Genomic DNA, 23,743 nt, shown 5'->3' with positions numbered 1-23,743 from the left:
TAATGTATATAATTTGTAATTCTAGGAAGGAATTCTTATTCTTACATCACATTGTGGTCAACTTTTAATCTACAGTACGATCTATTTGTAAAAGATATTTGCTTGATGTCGAATAAAGCTCGGTTATGAAGGCGTTGATCAACCCGCCAGAGCAATTACTCACGATTTCACAGGGCTTTAAAGCACTTTTTTACTGTCTTCCAGTTTGATGTAGTCTGGATTTGTCGACGACTTTATTGGATTCTACATTGTAATTAGGTTTCTAAGGGTTATTTAAGTGTTTCATCCATCAAGCACGAAGACGAGGCGGGCTCTAAAAAGTCAAGAGGAAGGCTTGAGTGATGGAGTGTTGTATTGGTTGTACATTAAAGTGTCTAGTTAAGTTTTTAACAATTATTTAGTATTATGCAATTTTATTGACAAATTTGCTTTTATCGGATTAACACACCTATTGAACAAAACTTGCATTGTAAATACTATTTAAGACGATCTCTAATGAGGTTCATTTGTCAAGTTTCTTGGCAACGAGTTGAAATTAGGAAAATGGTATGCAATAGGGGGCAATAAGTGGATATATATGAGGATCATTTAGCACCAAATTATTAGATCTATTTGTCTAGACAAGGTTTTAGTTATTTCAAAGCTTAACGTTCTTTTAGGTGTGTACAAAGGTTAATGTGTTCTTAGCATTCCTGAGGTTTACCAATTATTCCTACTCAGTGATTAGAAGTTAATGGTGCATATTACTATAATTGATTCAGAGGAAAATTGGATACTATCACCAATTTCTTGTATCTCTTGTATATAATAAATTTTGTGTTCTATGTGACTTTTTCTGTCTTATAATACTTTTTTACCCGCTATTTCAACTGCTTCCTGGCCATTTATCTTTAACATGTTTGTTAACATCTACGTCTTCGACCATTTTCTTTGGTTATATATTAAAACAGTTCTTCTTCTTGAAAATAAAGGACCTGATGTAGCGTATTTAACTGTCGAAAGAGCACCGAATTTGCCCTTTTCTTCTATCAGGAGGAAGGAGCTAATTTCGAACATCAAAGAATTTCCTAAGATCAAAGTTTAATATGTGGACAATGGAGATTGATGAAAGTATGTTTTCAACGTTAAAATTGAAAGTCACTCTTGAGAGTTACCGAACATTTTCCCCAAATTTAATTTGGTTCTTACATGGTTGTTCTTACACGATACCCGTTTCCTCCCAGTTTTCTTGCTTTTTTTAATTATTCTTTTCCTTTCAAAGTCTTCTGAGTTTTGAGTCATATTATATTAGTCCTGATTTTCACATTTCATACGAGGTTTCTGCATCTGAAAACATAATTAGTTTCCATGAAAGTTTCTTGGTTTCAAAGCCTTTATAGAGTGACTTTTGAGATTTCTTGCCATTAACAGTTTCTCCAATTGTTTCTTCCTAGCAACAGCAAGTACTAAACCTGAAATCATCCCACCGTTTCGGAGTCCCATTCCAAACTTTCTGAATTTTAAAAAAGGGGGACAAATTTGAACAAGGGTTTTCATACTCAAAATTTATCCAAAATATTCCTCTAGATTATGGGCCATCTGTTGACCAGATTGCTTTGCTGAGAATCCGCATCGGCATAGCTCACTAAATTTCGATCGCCCCCAGATTTTCAGCGCTAAATTCACCTACGCAGCTCATGTGCCTTGTCCAGTGTGAAGACACCCGATCCAATTATACTTGAAAACCAATTATATTTGAGTAGGCTCGAGTCTGAGGTGTAAAATGTTGTTCAGAATAAAATAGCTATGACATTTATCTACTACATTTATATACCACCGTTTTTGAGATCGAATGCGAAAAAATTCACAACTAAAAATAAATATTGAAATATTCTTTCCAATTTGAATGGATTTATGGTGAATTGAATCAAACTGAATAAAAACTATTTACACAGACACTTAAGAAATGCATAGAGCTTTGTACAACGAGTTAAATTTTACGGAACAAGCGAAGCGAGGTTTCGCAGTACGACGAGAGTTACACAAAAGAGCATTTCCATATATGATATATAGAGCTTCGCATGTGATTTAATAAATCACATACGAAAATAATTTTGCCATACGATAAAGGAATCGCACGAAAAAGACAAAAATTAGGACAAATTCAAACTGTACCCTGTTTTATGAACTACAACAGTAATTTGCGCCACTGGTACCAATTGTTAACTGAGTGCGAAATTAATGCACTCGGTCCAATCCCGAAAATAGTTATCAAATTGAGCCGGTTTCGTCACAAAATTTAATATATTTTTTTCTCAAATTTTGTAGTACCATGGAACATCAGAAGAAAAACGCAGTAATTTGAAGTTCCGGTTGGGCCCCGCAGCTGCAGAAGTACAGCAACAATTGTTACTGCGACTCCAATTTGGTAACTCAATGAATTTGGCGAACTTGGTAAACTATTGTTTTATTTAATTAGCTATTTACGTAACCACTAAGGAAGTATATAATTTTCCGTAAGCTGTGGAAATCTGCAAGCCGAACAAAGTATTATAAAATTCCACATTACGACAGGAGTAACAGGAAATAGCATTTCCTATAAACTTTTATATACGATTTTTCTAATTTTCTTGACAGACGGTAAAATAAGAGAAAATGACAGAAATTTGAACTTTAAACCTCAAATCTGTAGGCAACCACTGTTTCTAACTACTATTGTTACTGATTCCAATTTGTTAACTAAGTTATGAAGTTTCCATTAAAAAATTCATTTCAATTTCTACATTTCTCTTCCTACATATATTTTCTTTTATGTAGTTCGGTTGTAACATATACACTAATGCTCTTTTCAAAAAGGCGAAAATTGTGTGTCTTTGGAGGCCCGTATGAAAAAGCTTTTCCTCCTGCACTTTAAAGCCTCTAGCCTCAGAAAGACAGCACTTTTCTAGTCAAAACAAAAAATTGAACATCTGGTCGAAGGAAACGTAATGAGTAAATGAAGAGGGAGAAAATTAATGGGGACAGCACAATGGACAGATAATTGGTGGTTAAAATACGATGGCACAAAGGTGGGTCTGACGAAGCGACTGAAGAGGGGTCCTATCATAAATTCAGTCAAACACCAAAGACGTATTATTTACATCTTATTTATCCACCGACTCAATGGTCCGATAAATTAACGAGTTTCAACAAGAAACGGCGAATAGTCCGTATTGGATTGGCCCTGCGTTAGACAGAATATTTTTTTTTTATAAGCATGTTCCATAGGAAGCTTCTCACTGTGCTCATCCTTTCAGGCCATTTTGAACTTTGAAAAATCTGCAGTCAGATATTCTGTTAGCCGATGAAAGCTTGACTAGACCTGTCGCTTTCTGGCCAAATGCTGGAGGACATTAATGTGATCTCTTTTCTTAGCATTTAAATAGCTAAGATAGCATAAATTGCTATTAGGACATAATCATGACTCTCAAGTCGAAGTTTACTTAACAAAGAGAACGACTTCAGCTCTTCCCAGATAGTATTCAGGATTCTTTTTGATTGTTTCGCCGACTGTTGCATCTTCTAAGGAATTATTCCGAAAACCTTATTTCGTTCTCCCTTTTAACCTGGACTAACCTGAGCAACTTCGCTTATACTTATTTATGCATACTCCGGCTCTAATCATTTATTTGTGCATGACCATCGACCACACCGATGGCCAAGAGCAAAACGGACCATCAAAATTCACGAAGCGCAAACCACCAGAATAATCTCGACCTCGTTTTGGGATAGAGCGGCATTTATGTGTGATGTTATCCGATATCTGCTCCGTGCAAATATCCACTTTGTTTGCTTTTATGTTCCTGCATGCACTAGACGAGCATACATGAAAGCTTTTTTTAAGATAATAATTATTCCTAGAGCACTTTCTCGTGTTCCCATTCAAGTTTAACGTCCAGAAACTGGATGTAAGTAAAACTAAAAACTTCTCATTTCCTTTTTGTACAAGGTAAACTTTCTAAATTCGAATGCAAATGCGGGCGAATCAAAAGCGAGAAGAAGACTACTGGAAGCTCCACATTGTTCTAAATTAAATCGGTTTTATGGCAGGAGTTTTTTCCATTGAAAAAGTTATATTATAGTTAACTGAATTCGGCCAAAGCAAACTACCTTGGGGATTTTCTCAATAGAATCGAAATTGATATTTCATTTTCCGTTGATGTCGGTTGGGAATAAAGTCGTCAGCATTGTTCAAGATATTTTCGTTCCTCAGCCCCCAAGGGCAACAACTATCATACGCATTTATTCTTTTATTAACCAGAGATCATAATGCGTGCATTGGAGGGACATAATGGTTGAATTGCCGTCTAGGCAATATATGAGACACTAAAAGAAGCCGGCCCCATGTCAGAGAAACCCGATAGAGTCCGATTCCGGCTCATGAATTTTAAGATTCCGGTTTGCTCGGTTGACTTCACTGTCCGGACGATTTCTGGTTACCGGTGCGTAATAAAAGTACGCCTTACCGAATAACAAATGGCTGTAAACAGTAATACCGCATAAATCTCTTTCTGGTTCAAATCATGTATCAGCGTGTAAACACAGCTTTTATATCCTATATTGTGTTTTTAACGTCCACTTTTACAAGCATTTTAATAACTTAAAAGTTCTTCATCGATGACCGAGTTTTTGGTTCTTGACCACTGCCACTGAGCACTACGAGTGGCTTCATTAACATTCAAGAGCAGGAGGTCTGAACAATTGGGAATGTTTTTATGTTCGTTCGCAGCAGGATCGATGGTATTTTGCAGGAGGAATCTTTTTATAATTCATCATTAAATATTTATAATGTTGAGGACTGCGCAGTCAGTTTTTCTGTTTTGAAAAGAGCACGAAGAGAAACATTTTAATGGCAGTCATCAACTCGATATTAAATATGGTTTATTTGCAGTTACAGTGACATGAACTAATTCCAACCCAAATGTAATTTGAAATTTAGTAACATTGAATAGTAATTCCTCATTTACATCGACCATTTGATGACAAGCGTAATGGCAAATGTGCTGAAGACGAAATTAATTGGCCGTTACAAGGGATTACGTAATATTTTGGTTTTGAATTTATGAAATTAGCTACTCGTGATGAGAGATGAGCTAACTCTCAGGTACGTTTCAATTTTGTGTATGGAGTTGAACAGCTCAAATATATCATTAGCTTATGCATATGTAGCTATTGAGTTTTGCGTGTTCCACCGGAAACATTAATGGCAATTAATTTTGGGTAAAATTAACATTAAAAATCATCAGTCAACGACTGATTTCATTAAACGACGACGCTATGCACCAGGGTCAAAAAGATAAAATTAGTTTACCTCCGACGCCGGCTCAGCGGCATCTTCATGTCCGACGGCATATACATATTATATTACTAGGACAACCAAATTTATCTTGCAGTCCAATGCCAATGCCAAATCCGAATCCAACGTCAAGTTCATAAATTCAGGCACCGAAAGCCTTAGAGTCAATATGTCAAATTCGAACTCACTACCAACATTTGTGGAGACAGTAAAATTTATAATCTACCTGATTAGATTTTAAAAGTCGTTAAAATCTCGGTGGTACCTTTCCGGTGGAGGTTAAACGCCCTTCCAACGCACCTTTCTAACCAGTGCCGGCTTATGGATACTGTAACTGGGAGGTCGTTTCAGCAAGAACAAAAAAACACATATGCACATCGTCATAGGACAATAAATTTCAGACATAACACACAACTAAATCTAAACAATGGCATGAAAATGAAAATAGCCATAGTATAGATTAAACTTCGTGCAATCGCTGATGATGCGGCTGTTGACCGAGATCCCGATTAATCGCTGCAAATTGAAAAGCGTTTGTCGTCGTGCGAAAACTCACGGTGCTCCTTTAAATGATGTGAGATCAATGCGTGCGGTCAGTCGATACGTGCTGGCCGATACTGAAACCAGTGGTGCACCACAAAAATGTTTGCGGTGGTAAAAGGGCTTGACTCCCGAAAAAGTATAACCCTGCAAATTTTTACAGCAATTTCTAGAATCTAGCTCTGAAGATTTTAAACGCTAGTGTCGGCTGGAGAAAATTAGATTTCTGAAATACAATCTTAATAGAATCCGATATTTTAAAACTCTGTATCTCAATAATGATACGTTTTTGATGTAGTGTTTAAACGAAGAATCACTTGACTTAGCCTAAATAATCGCCTCAAAAAAATGATACCAATTATATTATTTAATTAATATGAGTCGAAAATTTAGGGAAGAGTTGTGTACACATATTCTATATAGCATTCGATAACATTTATATGATAAAAGTAGTCTTCCTTCGAATTTTCACCAGTTCAAATTGGTAATAATCTCCATTCTTCCGCGACAAAATCCTCAAAGACGGTTTAAATTTCCATTTAAAAAATGTGGAAGGGCAAATCCGAAGCCAATCGGGCGATGAGATAGATAAACCGGGTTTCGTGGCTGCCGAATTTTATTCAAACACTTTCCAGATAAATGTAATTTGGATAAAGAATCCAGTCTGGCTGGAATATATGGGACGATTTATCATTCTTTGACAGACGACACGAATGTTGGGGAGATCTGGATATTTTGAGTGTTTTTTTCTCGCATGATTAATCGAAATTCTGAATAAGCTCTCGAAAAAAAAGGGAAGTATTATTTTAAGCATTACCTTCCTAGGGGGCAAATTCCTGTTTAGATTTTTCTCATGTCGAATGCAAATTACTTAAAATCAATCAAATAATTACAGCTTTTAAACTGCTTTCTTGGAATTGCACAAGCTAGCTTACTTACAAAAACAATTAATCAGCTTCAGTAATAATAATGTTAATGAAATTCTTCTCGAAACTCTATGTAATTGGATGTTAAAGAAAAATTCCTGACCAATTTACATCAGAATTCTTTCGCAAAGCCGGATTTTCATTTGAGAAGGCCCTCGAGATAAAACGAAGATCAAAATTGCTTTTAAACTTAAGTTAAATAATTCCGTTTTCACTGCTCTAATTGGGCACCCTTAATTGACTATCTAACACTCGATAGATAGGCTTAGAGGAACATTTTAGCTTAAAAGCTACCGTGTACTTAAACCAACATCTCATTTATCTGGGTTGGGTTATTGGCAGTAGACAGACCCCTCTCTCGCCACAATTACCCGCGCCCGTGCTTACCGCTTACCGATAGAATCTGAAAATATGTGGGCAAGATCCATTTAATGATACACTATCACTTTCCGCACGACCGGGCACGGATTTATAACCAATTTGGGGTTGCAGGAAGCCGTATTGTTCAAGCTATGATAAATGACACCTGATTGAGTTAAATCGCTTGTATACACTTAGAGTATTGAATTAAGAACGTATGAGGGTTGGGGGTGGTTTTATCATAGCTTTTTTTGACTCGCCAAAAAACCGTGTGAAATTAAAAGAATTTGTTTTTGGCAATTAGAGAACAAAATTGAAAATCAAGTAGCAATCTGAAGGTGTGAAACTTAATGGTTTGGACCTGTGACACTAATTTCACGGGTTTAATTAAGGTTGGATAGGAAATATCGATCCGAAAATATGAGATGGGGAAGAAGCCAAAACTTTTCACTTATTAAATGGATCTCGTTGCTTTTTTAAATTGAATTTTGACATTTTTAGTATATTTTCTCACCATGTGTAACAGGGAAATGCTGGAAGAAAAATAATGATTTCAAAAGCAAATTGATAAAAGTGGATCGAAAACTAGTCGATAGGGGTTTTAATAATAATGATAATGATGAAGATGATGGTAACGATGATGATGATGATGATGAAAATGATAATGATGATGCTGATGAAAAAGATGAATATTGCTGCTTGAATGATATAATGATGTAAGGAAGGAATTTTTCTGGTTTTCAAACTCAGTGAACCAGGGAATTCAAATTTCTTCAGGTTGAAAGAAACTGTTCGAATCAACTTAGTATCAGAATTTAAAATAACCCTATGCGAATTTTAATGCAAGTCAGCTTAACATTTCCGCCCGTAAATCATCAACTTTTGGCGTATGTATGTTTAGTTAATGAAACTCTTGTTGGGTCTTAACTTCCATTCAAAATTGTTTTGGCAACTCTCCAATAACTAAACCCTATTTTCTCTGCAGTGTATTGTTTATAAGGCCCCTAAAGCAATAAAAAATTATCGCACAACTCAGCAGTAAAATCTCGCATGCAGGAAGTTTATTCAAGCAGACTCAAAGATTGAATTATTTTCCGATAAATAGTCGGTTTTCTCGGGTACTTTCAAAAGCAATTATTTTAAAATAGGCACACCTAACACAATTACAAGAGCCTATTACTATAAAGTACGGCTAATCTTTGAAGCTGACACGTTCAATTATTCCGAAACACCCGGGACTAATGGAGATCTTTCGCCGATAAAATTCTTTCGGGCACAATTCAAAAATTAAGTTTTGTTCTTGAATAGGACCCGAACAATTTCTTAATTAACGTTACAACTGCCCGACTGATAGATTGAGTAAATAACGTCGTATGGGGCTCAGTTTACGACAAGATGGGCCCCGCAGATAACTCGGGAATTAACAATATATGATAATGAACCAGATAGGCCGTAACCGCATTTTATGGTTAATTTTTATTTTCCTTTTATATTTCTCCGGTATTTTATTGTTTTGCTTCTCTGAGAGAACTTTATGACACGCCACTGAGATTTATCCAACGTGATGGTTTGCTGTTATTGATACAGCCCGAACGGACTCCATATACATAATGAATGATGGCAAAGGCCTTGGTCCAGACTAAGACGCGAACCGTCCATTAGGAGGGATGTCCCTTGTTTTAATCTCGCAAACGAGTCTGTAAAGTTTCATCCAGACACCAAACCCCCGGATTACTCCCTGTCAGCAGGGGCTTATCTCCTATGTAGAAGCGCACTGACTAATCCAATAAAGACTAATGATGCTAAGCAGGGGCGCATCTAATTTCAGGAAAATTGCCAAGAGAAAACACTATTAAAGAACTGAAAAAAGCCTTAGGGATGGATTTACGACATCGCTTTCCATGGGGATTTTGAAATACATATAATCTGTGATAAGGGAAGGTGTATGGCAGTTAATTGAATTGGAAAGAGTGAACAAAGTGCAATTTCTCGAATTTCTGAAGCTGATGAACAAGGTGATAGTCCCTTTGTTGCATCAAAATCAAGGAAATATTCTCTGACCAGATTTCATGACTTTTAAGTTATTTTATCCGAACACGCTCTTCAATCTGTCTCCCCAGAGACTTACAGATACAGGTCATCTCCGCCATCTCCAGCAATATTCTGCTCATTAATGACGAATTTATACATTATGCAGTTCCTATCCCCATCGACAATTTCATTATCTTTCCATTAGCCATTCCCTCGATTAAAATATTGTCTTATGCTCTTCCTGATTGGAGACTGCTTAGATGAGATCGAACGTGAAAAACATTGAATGATTGACCATGGAATAAAGCCCTGCTCATAGCAGTTCCGCCAAAGTAATGGAGAATTCCATCCTGGTAGGAAGTACTTAATTAGTGAATTTGTTGAGCAGCAGAGTTATTTGTCTAGATGGTAACTTTTCAGGGCTCTTCAGAACTAATCACTGAACAAATCCTGCCTAGTTTTTTGGTTTTTTCCTAAATATTGCGATAAGTAATATTTAGACTTTTATCACTCTACTAAGACTCAAGTTTTCTATGGTTAAATTCAATTTTTACAGCTTCCATGAGATTGACCGACGATACTGGCAAATTCCTCTTAAACGACCTGTAGCTTATAAATATTGGAGTATTTCACATCAAGGTTTCTCTGGTCTCGATTCAAGCTATCGTCGGAAATTCGATTGAAACCTATAAAAATGCGTTACAGCATCCTTTACTTTAGAGAAACTGACCATTTCGCCTTCCTTGATGAAAAACTGAGTGAATAAATATGCAGAGGATAAGGGGCAAGTCCCTTTATTTCCTTTCCGATAGAGCGCGAGGTCATTTCGGAAGGTAATAGCTACCAACAAAAATATTTGTGATGTTCTGCGGCCTGGGGGGGTCTTTTCTCCTGGAAAAAGGTCTGAGATCAGTGAGTTATATGAGGGTAGTATACACTTTTCCTTTACACAAGGATTGAAGAAAATTGCAGCGGAGAAACCTCAACCTTTAAGTCATAAAGCGAAGTAATTCAAAGTAATGACTTGTGAAACGCTCACTGACTTCTTTGAGGGTATTGCAGGTTGTGGGTCCAATGAGGTTTTCTTTTGGGTTCGTAATTTTATGAGAATCATTGGAGTTTTAAAGGCTTTTCCTTGGAGCTGAATAGGACGGAAGGTACGAATAAATGCAAAAGGGACGTTTACAAATACTTTTTTGCTTCTCCTAGAAGACTCGAAACCTCGAATCAGCGCTTTTAATCGAGTTGCCCAGATGATATTAAAGATTTGCCTCGAAGAGAAACCATGAGGAGGTAATTGATTCCAAACTTGATACATTGAGTTGAATGGAACTTAATCGATTTCAAACAATCCAGATGACATCAGAACCTCGATTTTAGATTCACGAAAAATGAATCGGGTTTCTTTCATCCAAGATCTACACGAAAAATATACCTGTTACGTCCTGTATGGGCACGTGACGCAACAAAGGAGAAAGAGCACCAATAAAAATACCGAAAACATGCCAAAACGAAGGATAACAACATACAAAAAATCTAATTCCAACTGCGGATCGTGTACGAATTCTTTATGACGACGACGACTAAAACATTTGTTTAGGATTTATTGTTGTTAGGGGACCGAAAATGGAAAATTTGTATGTAACAATTAAATTGAACAAGAAAATTGGATGTAACAAACCCCGATAGAATACTGTAATGGAGTAAAAGAGAGGGTATATATACCTAGTAATGTTGCGATATGAATATTTACGTTTATATGCATTTTATAAAGACCCACAAAATCGTACGACTTAGTATTGTATCATATTTGTTATCAAAATATTTCGTGGTGAAATCCGATTTAATTTTTATATAACGACCATTCTCATTAAAAACGCAATATCCTATTGGTGTTAGTAATAACTCACTGCTGACTTCCGTTATTTGAAGTTTTTTAGTGAACAATCATATATGGTACCATATATATATATATATTGTCAAAAAAATAATAAAAGCATTGTTTGATATACATAAAAAGCCGCTATTGAACTTTAGGATATCAACTGAAAAAAATTCACATTAATATATCTGGATCCCTGTTGGATTTAGGGCACTGAGGTATTCAGACAAATTTTAACAGGATTTGCTTTTGGCTGTGAGTCGCTTCGCATCCCATAGGGATTACAAAAGGACATTTTATTCGGAAAATAAACGAAAAAAAATAAAAATTCAGATTTACAATCGTGACACTGTGATGATCAACATCCATAGGAATCATAATTGTGTAAGCAACTCTCCATCACTCAGGTATATTTTCTCATAGCTTGCGTACGTTACAGTTTAATGATCAAAATTTCTGTGCTATCAATTTTATTCGCAAACTTTCATCCTTTTAAACGTCCCTGAGGGTTAAATTAAGTAAGCTCGATGTAATCTCGAGTGGTATTACCTATCTAGAGATCAATATTTGGTTAATTGGATGAGTCTTTCCCCGGTTGCTCTTATTGATATAAAAGTCGGTATTTTATACCGCGAATGTTTGCAGAATACTCCAATTTTAATTTCCTGGAATCAAAAGACAATCAGCTTCCAGCTGCAGCCTTTCTCCGTGGTTCGATCATTGAATAAAGCAAAAACTTCACATTGTCCTTATTTACCGCTCAAACGAAACAATAACCACGTGGGCCCTGATAACTTCTTTGTACTTGAGACGCGTTGAAGAGAACTGGATAATTAATCAAAATATTTAGAAAATTGCCTTTTGATTGGGAGTGTCCAACGACAAAGATCCTCCGGCTGCTTATCTTTAAAACTTGTTAATACATAAAGGAGCGGAGTCCTCGAGATCAGAGCAGAAAAGGATTCTTGAGCAAACTCGAAAATATCTTTGCACCAGGCCGAATAATGTTGTCAGTTCCAATTGAAGACGCTTTAACAGTTGAATGAAAACTTATCTAAAAAGTGTCGAGCGAGGCGATTTTAAATCACGGGCGAAAAGTGGATCAAAGAGGGGAGAGAGAGAGAGAGGAAGGAGGCCTTTATGGCGATGGGGGTTGATAAAATTTTCGGGTTAGTCCCTGAATTAATTCAGATAATGGAATCGATTAGTTCGTTATCTCTAGTAATCCACCAGACACAAATATAGGCACCAAGTATCAAAATACAAAGAGGCTTTCTTTAATCCGTACGTAGGATGTTATACGAAGGATAAACTTTCCATTTTGAATTTAAAATTTTTGAAAATTGCGATACTTGGCGGTATTAGCGTTACTCTAAACCTCATATTTCCCTTCAAGTTCTCAAAGATGCAAATTACCAACCAACGATACCTCTGGGAATAAGAACGATGAGAAATAATATGTTATTTCTAGGTTAACTGCGTTTGTTCCTATTGAACGTCTTCCTCTGTCTCTCCAATTCAAAAAAATTGAATTGGCAATTTCAAACTTGATGTATCCAGAGGGAATAATAAGAGAAGGCATCCCGGATGCGACAATCAAAGGCATTTGAAACGGGGAACGCAGGCAGGTTTGTAAATTGACGAATCCAGTTTCGGCAATTCATTTCGTCACTGTAAAATGACGAAGACATATTGTACCTATAAGGGAAAGTTTAGACACTTGTAATTGGTCGAAGTTGCGGTGTGTGAAACTGGGTTCTCAAATTATGGCAAATTTCAGATGGTCTTGTGTTAGGTTTGGTTTGTCTTAAAAGCCTTTTCAGATCCTCGAAACTTGCAATAATGAAAGTTTCAAAAGTAATTTGTGACAATGCAAAATAAAGATTAAGGAACTTACAATGATTAAAAAAAAGTTATATAACTTGGAGACGACATTTTTAGTTATTCCCAGGAAGGAATATAAAAAGAATTAAAATATTGTGAGAGACCCTAACTTCTCTTTGTTACGGTTTTCCATCAATTTTCGAGATACTCGCGGACTCGACAATTTTTTTCCTACAAAAGAACTCAGTGGGGAGATCGATCGTATATCTAGAGGACATAGCGCAGCTGATGGGGTTGATCAACATCGTTTAATGTTTAGGAAAAAACTTCGGAGAGGTTGGGAAAACATCCGCGAAGAGATGCAAGATGAACAGTACTGTAACTTTCGAAGGAACGTTTTTTGAAAAAAAAATAGCAAACATGAGCAGAGGAATATTGCCCACACATTAGGCAGGTTGGTATGATTTTCTATGCATGGAACCATCAAGATCTGTATTTATCGATTCAGTAGCTGGCGATGCGTTCGTAGACCTGCGGACTGTGCCTAGCGTTTCCACGTTGGGTCAACAAAAATCAATGAAAAAATCGTGAGAACACTTGTTTCAACATAATTGTCCAACTTTTGTGAATCGGCAAAAGTTTCAACAATCGCAAATCGTTAATAAGTTGAAACCTTTTTGAAGCGTGTGAACCTTAAACAAGGCAAATTCGCTTCTGACATTGGTGTTTTCTCTTGTGTTTGTTTAAAAAATGTGCCTTAAGTGGTTAGAAATTGTTGGCACAGAAATGGATACTACTGGTTCTGCCACAGCTTACGTAAAAACTTTTAAAAAATAATAGCGAAAAAACAATACTACAACATACAAGATTTCCGAATAATTTCAACCTGAATCATGAAGGAAAAAATCAATGGCTCTTTTACTTATATCTCGTCGCAAGTACCGATTTCATGGTACAGACTGAACTTTATGCATTCTGAAAATTAAATTGTGGGAAAGCGTTACTTTATTTACAAAAAAGTCGACCAAAGGCTGGTATAGGATAGATCTGAAAGTACCGCTCAATATCCGAACAATTGCGTCATAGATATCGTATTGACATGGATTGCCATTGGAAATGGACAAAGGGGGCCATAACAATCGTTTGAACTCATGCATGGCCAGCACAACATGGCTTTCAAGAGTCAATAAACTTACAGGCTCATATTTAATGGCCTTCTTATGCAGGGTGTTGCATTGCCTCCATAGATAATGTAAAGGATCTAATACTCCGAGTGCATGCGGCTTGTGAACGTAACTGTGTATGCCTATGCCGGTCTAAATATTAAGTTTCCCGATACTAATACAGCTTATTAAATTCAACGTGTCAGTTTTAAATTCCTGCTAGACACTTATTATTTCTCTTTTTGGGTTCTCTGACAATCACTTCTTCGCTCTGCCTCGAGGAATGACACGCCATATTACTATATTGATGCATCGATTTACATAGTCATTTATATTAAAATTGTTCGCATAAATTTGTCGAAATTTGCATAGTCTTATTTAGCTTATTGTGCTCATTTTTAATATTGTTTTATGGGACCACCCAACCTAACCTTTTGCCCACAAGGAAACCTGATATTGCTGTGCAGTTAATTATTAAGACGACCCTAGAATAACGGGGTATGAGGGATTTCTATAGGTTTCGGATCAAATTTCCTTCAACTTTAGCAATCAGTTATTTTACTATTATTTCAGAGAGAGAGACTTGAATAAATTAACTTTATTGATGAAAAAGCCCGGAAAGTTAGACAATCAATCTCAAAACTTGCCTGTAGTTGGCAACTGAAGATCGATACATGTTTAGCGGTAGCTTAATGTTAAAATTACTGAGAATGCTGGATTAAATATGAGATATAACTTAATTGGTATCCAGAATATTTATGGCTCGAGCTGATTTATGGCGCAGAAATTGGAATTAATTCCCGCCAATGTCGGAGCTTTTGAAATTCAAAGATTGTAAATCTGCCATGTACATTAATTGAAAAGGAGTGAACGCGCGACACTAATGCAACACGAAAATATATTCTGATTTAATCACTTGCGAAAATGTGGGTCCCCAACGTGTTTGAGAATTAGGTGTAAAAACCATAAAAAGAACAGAGGACGGCGCGAGAAAGATGTAACGGCTCAGCTTTTGTATGTCCAGGTAAATATTTTACCTTCGTCTTTATTGTTGGACCAACCAGAAACGACAATGGAGTTAGATAGCAGTGACCGTAATAACGTGCCAAGACACTAGAATTTGAAATATTTGGAAAAACTCGTCTTTAAATTTCGGTTATATGGACCGTGATTTCCAATTTGAAGTAGCTCATTATCTGCCGCATCAGAGGAGAGACTATTTGCTCTTGATAAATCTGTAATTGGAGACGTGAACTGAAACCTCCGCTAAGCCCACGTTAATACCAAGATGAACTTAACTATCAGGAAAGTGCGGCCTTAATTTAGTAAAATACATAAAATGAAGATTAGTTGCCCAATGTGTACGAACAGATAATAAGCTCGTACCATACGCGGAAATTCTCTAAGCTTAGGCTTAAGTACACGCCTTAAATCACCCAGCTTTATTAGCATATGATTAGGGCAATTAAATATTTAAATTATCGATACTATTATTGTTGTTTTCTTATTGCGCTGTTAAATTTTCCGAAATGGTCGTTAGGGCATTGCTTAACCGCAATTTTCCATAAAAAGACGCAAAAGCTGGCTTCATAGTTTCTAACGAACAAAAAATTTAATTAGTGAGTTTTGTGCCACGTTTTAAAGCAAAATTATGTTAATTTGTTTGAAACTAGAACGTACAGAGTGATGGAAAATGTTGAGGAAAAGGTTCATAAATGTATCTATTTGGCGCTAATAGTAATACAAAGATAAATATTTAATGTAGCACAACTAGGTATCTACGATTATCACAAAAAGTTTACCTAAAGTTTAAAAATATTAGTATATCATAATAAACACAAAACCTTTAAAAGAACTGCTTCTAAAGAATGTGTCGCAATGGTGAATTTCTTCTGAAAGAATACCTCCCATTAAGATAGTCGGCTTTTTTGGGCATTTGATGCATTTTTTATAATCCAATAGTGTCTATGTATCGCATTTTATGTCAAAATGCTTCATTCGGTATTGAAAAAACTGCCAAAAAATTAAGTTTTTTGCATTTTTCAGTACGCGCAGCCTAAAGTGACACATTTTATATACACTTAGATTTGTGAAAAAAATACCCATCATTACAAGAAAAAATTGACCCTGCAGCCCATTCTGACAAAAAAAAGGTTCCATTTTGAAATTTAAAAAATCATTCTTGGGTTGGAATTAGCAGGAAAAAAAGGCGAAAAAAATGTGGCTAATACGCGAAGGTTTTCTATATATGTGTGATTGTTTTTAGATTTTTCAAAAAATCAGTTATCAAGTAAAAAATTATAATTGAGACGATGATGATTTAAGGGCTTTTTTGGTGGGGGCAAGGGTATTTTGCACAATTGATTGGCATTAAAGGGTTATAATTTATGTACTTATATGACCATTCAGTTAGCTTTTCAATTTAGATTAAAGGGCATTTTGACAATCTTAACGGGGGGTACTGTTTCTCTGATATTTTTCCTCCATTGCCTTCCTCAGCATCTTCAAAGTCACATTTCTTGTCCGTTCTCTATTCATATGGATGATTCCATATTCTAAGTTACTTGCAATTATTGATTTTTCCCAGCAATCAAATAATGTGCTCGGGTAGTTGTAACGAAACATAAACAACAGATACTATCAGTGGGTTTATAGAGAAACTAGAGAAAGTCCTAAAAGGAAAGCTGAAAGAAAAAGGAAAAAGAAATCCTAATGAGCATGACGTTAAAAAACCCATTGCAGTTTGTAATTAGGAAAATAATTTACAGAAGTTTTAAGTACGGCAGGATTTTAGATGAAAATTGCAGTTTAGGCGTAGTTAGTCCTAACAAGGTCTTCATAATTTTGAGTGTAAAAAAGTTTCTAGAGGCAAGAAGAGAGTTCGATAGAAAATATTATATTTTCGTGTGGATTTGTAGACGTAAGTACCTTGGTAAATACGTAAATATATTGCACCTAGTATAACAATTATCTAATCTGCGAACTTTCAACAACTTTATGGTTTGATTCATAATATCATGAGTTTTCAATCACATTTTTTCTGTCGTTAAAATATTTCACACTTCAATCTCATCAACTTTTTTTGGTTCCTTACGTTTCTCAATCCATTTTCAATCCAATACGCATATTGTTTAAAGCTGGATTTGAAGCGATGTTCAAAGAAAATAAAATAAAATTTTAGTTCCCTGTATGAGTAATGTCAGTATTATCGGTCGGGCTTTGCGTATAATAGCTAAAAATAAAAAAAAAAACCTTAAACCCTACTTTAAATTACATAAATATTTAATTATAAATCTTTTACGATTAATTTCTTACTTAGCTTATAGCGAATATCTACGAAGCTGAAGCCGCAAACTTTGATCGATGTATTTTGCAGTTTCTTAAGTAAGTTTTCTTTATTAAATATGGTTTGAAATGAGCGATATGGGCAAAGAAATTAGCCAACTCGTGCCTTTTCACTATTACTTATCTTCACAACTCGGTGCATTGTTTCTTCAACAGAACACCAAAAATAGACAAGTAGTTCCTTGGAACTGATTAATACAAGACTTCTTGAAGAAATTCTTTTCGTTTTCTTAACCATCAATGTCATTGTGATCAGCCCCAGCTTTATGTTATAAATTAGTCGGTTTCCTTAATTTGATAACTAGTTGTTTTATTTCTTCAGTTAAAGATCGAAAAGAGGCAAATGGTTTTTGGGAGTTGTTAATGTTAGCACTTCTCTAAGATTTTTTTTCCGTGATATCCATTGAATCTTTAACACTTTAGGAACTTTCCTCTAAGGTATTTCTCACTTGAAGTTCCCTTAGAGTTTAAGAAACATTGACTGGTCCTTATTCATTTTTGATTTTTTAACTCAACATTTTTTGCGCATTTTCAACCATTTGTGATTGAGACATTTTCTTTCTGATCTGGCTTACGAATATAAACGAGTAAGACTTCTAAAAATTTATTTATATTCTAGATCTTTAACGATTCCCTCCAATTTTTTTATTTTAATATGAGCCAGAAAGTATACTCGTTCTGTAAAATTTTTCTACTTGAAACTAAAGTTTGTTGTTTAAAAGCGGAGAGTTGACCTAAGAGATCGGAAAATGCAAAATTGTTTATTTTCCCAATCTTTGCTCGGATTCCTTTCTCTGCGAAATAAATCTTTAAAACTTAAAAAAATGTTAATGTCCTTAGAATAGCTATTCGTCTAATCAGTTATAGAAAATCAATAGCTATGAGTATGAGATTCCGCGAGACGACCGGAGCGAGGTACTGGAATATGGCACGAGATACACAAGATAACTTTTCCTGACGAGTTTCCGATATATGTTTTCCTAATTTTGCTGTTCGATGAAAAAATTACCAGAAAATAGTTATATTTGGACATATTCATGCTGCGTTCTGTATCTGTAGAACTAGAGCAACCGTTGTTGCTAATGGTCCTATTTATTAACTGAGTTATGAAATGAAGGCACCTGCTTTCATTATGTAATTAATTGCGATACGATTTGTACAAAGTAGGTACGCCCCTCGTTATGCCCTCATAATTAGACCTATGCTCGAAGATATACGCACATACGGGTATACCCTGGATAGAATGGGAAAAAAAGGAAATGGAAATCTCAGGCAGGCATTAGCTCCGCCATCATGTGAATTCACTCAAAATGTTTTTCATCTGTTGGAAATTCGTCTAGGATCTTAGTCAGACCTCACACGTGTCGTGGGTAACCACCTTTAGGAAGTTTCAAGTAAAGAAGTTTTTGTGCGGATGACTGGACATGTTTGGAATGAGCTTTTAAATAGCAACGGAGGAATATTCTGATTGACCCATCGACACGTGTTTTTACGTCTCGGTTTGGACAAATCTACAAAATGGCACAGCCTGTGGTTCCCATTTTCTTTTCTTTTTCTATCTTTTCCAGACTATACCTACATGGGTGTGTCTCTTTAAGCATATGTTTTATAATATTTGTGTTCATATTTTATACGCACAAACACATGCCTGATGAGACCAATAAATAGAAACACGTGTCACCAGGTTGCCCAACGTCTATTGTAACTTTCTCTTTAACGCTCACGAAGTTTTACGGAAATGTCCTCAACACTTTCCTAACATGTCCAATCATCCATTCTAACACTTGTTAGAAACTTCCTATGGCTAGCTAACCACAGCAGAAGTCCATGGCAATACTACCATGGATATCCTGCATGAATTTTCAGCAGATAAGGTCAATTTGGGTGAATTCACAAAATGGAAGAACTGAAGCCTGCCTGGGATTCCCATGATATCTCTTAAAATTATTTTTTTTTATTATTCTGTTGTGACTGACTAATCACCTGAGAATTTTAACCCTTCAATTATAGTTTTAGGCCGAGATTACTACATACTCTAAAGAGTATCCACCATTAAGATCGTCAAAATGCCTTTTGATCTAAATTGAAAACTTGAATGAGCATATAAGTAGATAAGGTATAACCCTTATACACTTTGATTTGCCATAAAAATGCCTATAAGAAGAAAAACTATAACTGCAGCCCATTCTGAAAAAAAGTTATTCCAGTTTGAAATTTCAAAAATGGTTTTTAGATTAGGATTAGCAGAAAAAAAAACGAAAAAAATGTGGCTAATACGCGAGGGTTTTCTATAGACGTGTGATTTTTTTCAGATTTTTCGAAAAAACAGTTCTTAAGTTAATAATTATAATTGAGAAAATGACGGTTGAGAGGTTTTTGTGGTTTAGGGGGTGAGAGTATTATGCACAAATGATTGGTATTAGAGGGTTATAACTTATGTACTTATATGCCCATTAAGTTAGATTTTCAATTTAAATCAAAGGGCATTTTGACTATCTTAATGGAGAGTACTCTTTATAAACTTGCAGCATTCAGATCTTTCCGATGAACAGTTCTTTGTTCAATTTAATTTATATATGTCCAGAAGAATTTCCCCAGGACTTTAATTGTGCTGTATAAATAGATGTGTATTGGCAATTTAAACCTTCACTAATTTTGTCCTTAAATTGGATTTTAAGTTAACTTATTACAGTTGCGAATAGTTAGAGGATGAGGAATGCCAAAATTTTATAGCCCTCAAAACTCGAAGCCAACAGGGGAGAAGACGATTAAAGAACATGTTCATGAGAAGGTCAAAATAGATTGTGAAGACATTTTTATTGTGATAAACACGAGGAAATTCATTAATTTCATCCCAAGTTTTTCAACTGATTTTACCAACTTTCGGAAAACTGTATTCTTTGCCGATAACAGAGAACTTCAGGACTTAGAGATAGAGACAATCCAGGACAGAATTATTTTCCATGGAAGTTCTTTTCGACGCTCAAGGTTTATATCGTCTAATTCCGAGTTTAATTCGCAACACATTAGAAGCTATTCCGGAATGAACCGCTTTTTACTCAACTTCTTGCTCAAGCACATTATTTAAACTCATTACATTTTACCGAACTACTTGTCCTAATAAATTTTTTATTTAACTTGTTTTGCATAACATTTCTATAGTTTTTAGCATGATGCAGGTCTCATGAAAATAAAGCATTCATGCACTTTTAAGTGTTCCTCCTAGAGCAGAAACATGCACAAAGACGATATTGTGAACCTTTATCTTTTGAGAGCAGTGCTATCTTAATGCTCCCAGCAAAATAGGTAGATCTAGAATATTCTAAAATTTTAATATTGACTAGTACAAGGGATTCGAAGAAACTACTCGCCCTCAGAGATTCGCCTTAACGTAAAAGTTTAATGCTCTCTATTCAACGTTCCGTATTTCAAGGGAAAAGAGAGCCGAAGATTAATACGTAATATTTGGCTGGGTATGAAAAATTCGAATTTGATTTGTTTGGAAATACCAATATGCGAACAAAGACTTTCATTCTTTTGCAGTGATCCTTCAATCGGTTAATCCATAAAATGCCAACGAAGCATGCTCTTCATGTTATTTCGCTGCGGGCAAATATTAGATTACGATCGTCCAAATCCTCAATCATCAAAGGATTATGAACTCTGCCTATCATATGTAAGTGAATGGTTCTTTAATTGCCTTTTTTAATTGAGGCTGAGAGCTCAAATTGAGGCCAAAATAGGGTGCAGTATGTTGTGTTGTCAGTTAAGCTTATCAGTGTAAATTAGAGCTTTCAAACCGCTGCCAAGAAGGAAAACTGCCAAGTCATTTCTTCGGTTCGAGACAATTCATTCAAATTCTCGTGATCCCTTAATTATTGGCCCATGTCTTTGTTAGGTTTTAACGCTAGCGTAAACTATGTTAAATTGTTCAGTTCTACAGGATCTTAAATGGTTCCTCACCTGCCGGGCAAACACATTCAGGTGCGTCTTTTTGCATGTGTGGCTGATTTTTGGCAGCCAAATCCCTGACCGCTCTGTTCCTGCTCTCGTCGAATCTCTGCTCTGTATCCCCAAAATTCAAATTCTCCAAGAGTCTCTCCTCCAGATGGAAGACTCTTTCTTCCAGTACAGTTATCTTCGTTTTCAAATAAAACTCATTCCAACTGTTGTATCCACTCATAACGACACTCACTGCACAAAGGATACACATCACAAAATTGAGCCCGCTCGATGGAGATTTCTTGTCCCCGTAAAGTTTGGCCTTTTCGGCCCCAGTGAGGGGATCCGAATCCATTTTAGCCCCTCTTTGGAAAATTTTTAACAATAGTGCTTGTTAGCAGTCAGTCCATCATCGCGCCGGATCGGGTGTTTGTCGTATAATGACCGCTTTTCATCCCCCTTTATACATGTTTGCAAACCCCACCGAATTGGAGATTTTCTCAGGCGAGAGCTTAAATGCACGCGAGTTCGGTGTAGAACGAGCTTCAAACGCGCAGCGACACTGAAACGACACGATCAAGCACCGCAGCTTAACTGACTGAAAGCTCCAAGCTCTAACTTTTGCGCCATGCGGGTTGGTGGGAGAGCAATAATAGAGGAGATGTTCAGATTTTGAGGAAAGTTTCAAACTCCGAGTTTTCAGTTTCCATTGTAACATCGTTACACATCAAGGTTTCTGTTCTTCATTACTTGCTTTCCTTGGGCAAACCCTCTTAAATGGAGTTGTTTACTTCTTTATGGAGTTTTGTCATACAGAGTGTCCGTTCCTGGAGATCAACCATGGGAATCGTGGCAACCATAAAAGATAGGAAGTCGATTAAATTTGAGCAAGGTTGCGCAAGTTGGAGTTGAAGAATATGCCGTTTTCAAATTTAAAACATTTCAAAGGCTTTCGGAAGGGTTAAAAAAACGAAATTTTGGAGAAAAGTTTAAATTTTTTCCACAGCTTATTTGGCGAGGTAATTCAAAATAATTAACACTTAATTATTATAACATTTCCTCTTCTACAACGCAGAGACGTGATATTTCATCATATCACGTTTCGCAGCCACCCCGATTCGACCGATTTCATCCTCATGGTTGACTCCAGAACACCCTGTATTTTAGTACTTGAGCATTAGTCGAAAACTTCCTCCGGCATATAATAGAGAACTTATACGCTGTTAAAAAGTATTCCATATATAGTCACATTTATTGAGTCGAAGAACAGAATTTGTCAAGCCAAAACAGGTAGAAGCAAAAAGAAAAACACATGTAGGGAAATACTGTTTGGAATACATAAACAGTAGTCCGCTTTCCGCATAGCATTAAATAGCGTTTAATGTGTGGCATACATTAATATGGAACAAAAGGGATATTATGTCGGATGATCTCAGCTTCACTTTAAAAGTAGTAAACATTAGTGGAAGGAGAAAAGTCAGAAAATTGGAAATAATTGGGTTCAAGTGGTCTAAAACAGTCCAGGTTACCGGGATCCGAACGTTCTGGTATGGATTACCGACCCAGAAACCTAGAAGTTACTTATGATATGATGATACATCATCTCATAATGGAATTATTTTCCAGGATGTTAAAGCTGTAACTTTTAATATTACCAGACTTTCATTTTGTTCATCAGCCATTTCATGAACATAACCTTTCTCCATTAATATTTGTTTTCCTGGGTATTTGTTGGCCCAGTTCTTTCTTATGTGTTTTCTCATTTTCTCCGTTTCACTACACGCAGAGAATTCAAAGAAAGAGCTGACAAAACTGCAGGACTTAGTTTCATACATGCATCATATCAAGGCTTTACAACTTATCTGATGACATCCTATGTAATACCATCCCAAGAGGTGAGAGTTATAACTTCTGCGCATGCCTTCAATTTGATCAGCTGATTTGTTTACTTGAACCTAAATATTTGAGATGAGACGAAATTAGAGACTTCAGCTATCAACCACAGTGATGTAACTAGGGGGTAAAAATTCCTATAGACAGAAATTCGACTCTAAATATATATTTTTTGGGTATCGTCAACTAGATTCAGATACTAGCTACGCCACTGACTAATTAAATACAAATTGTCCTGAGTTGACTTTGCTAAAAACGAAATTACCGAATCTCAAGCAGAAAGAACTAGTATGAAAAATATTGACTTTTTTCAACATTTCCGCCCGATATGTACTGAAATTCGTAATTTTTATTCTCGGTTTCATAATGAGTACATACAGTTGGTCCATAGCAACCTGTCTATGAGTAGGAAAAGAATAAGAAGCAAGCTGGATATACAGAGGAAAGCAATAACTAGGAATTGATCAAACCATTTTTACTGTATTAAATCAACACCGAATTGGTAATGTTTTCTTTGAAGGCA

General features: G+C 35.9%; 1 protein-coding gene across 27 annotated transcripts in view; it reads right to left on the bottom strand.

Moving 5' to 3' along the window:
• The window catches only part of LOC136409496 (collagen alpha chain CG42342-like), a 122,662-nt gene extending 100,752 nt beyond the window's left edge, over positions 1 to 21,910 (bottom strand). For all 27 annotated transcript variants that reach the window (XM_066391030.1, XM_066391012.1, XM_066391023.1 and 24 more), the window contains exon 1: positions 21,349 to 21,910. In XM_066391030.1, the coding sequence (XP_066247127.1) occupies positions 21,349 to 21,682 (334 nt within the window). In that variant the 5' untranslated portion in view covers positions 21,683 to 21,910. The remainder of the gene's footprint in view (positions 1 to 21,348) is intronic.
• Between the last annotated feature and the right edge of the window lie 1,833 nt (positions 21,911 to 23,743).

Source organism: Euwallacea similis, chromosome 6, assembly GCF_039881205.1.
Source record: "Euwallacea similis isolate ESF13 chromosome 6, ESF131.1, whole genome shotgun sequence".
Taxonomy (NCBI): Eukaryota; Metazoa; Arthropoda; class Insecta; order Coleoptera; family Curculionidae; genus Euwallacea; species Euwallacea similis.
This window is presented reverse-complemented; position numbering and strand designations above follow the sequence as displayed.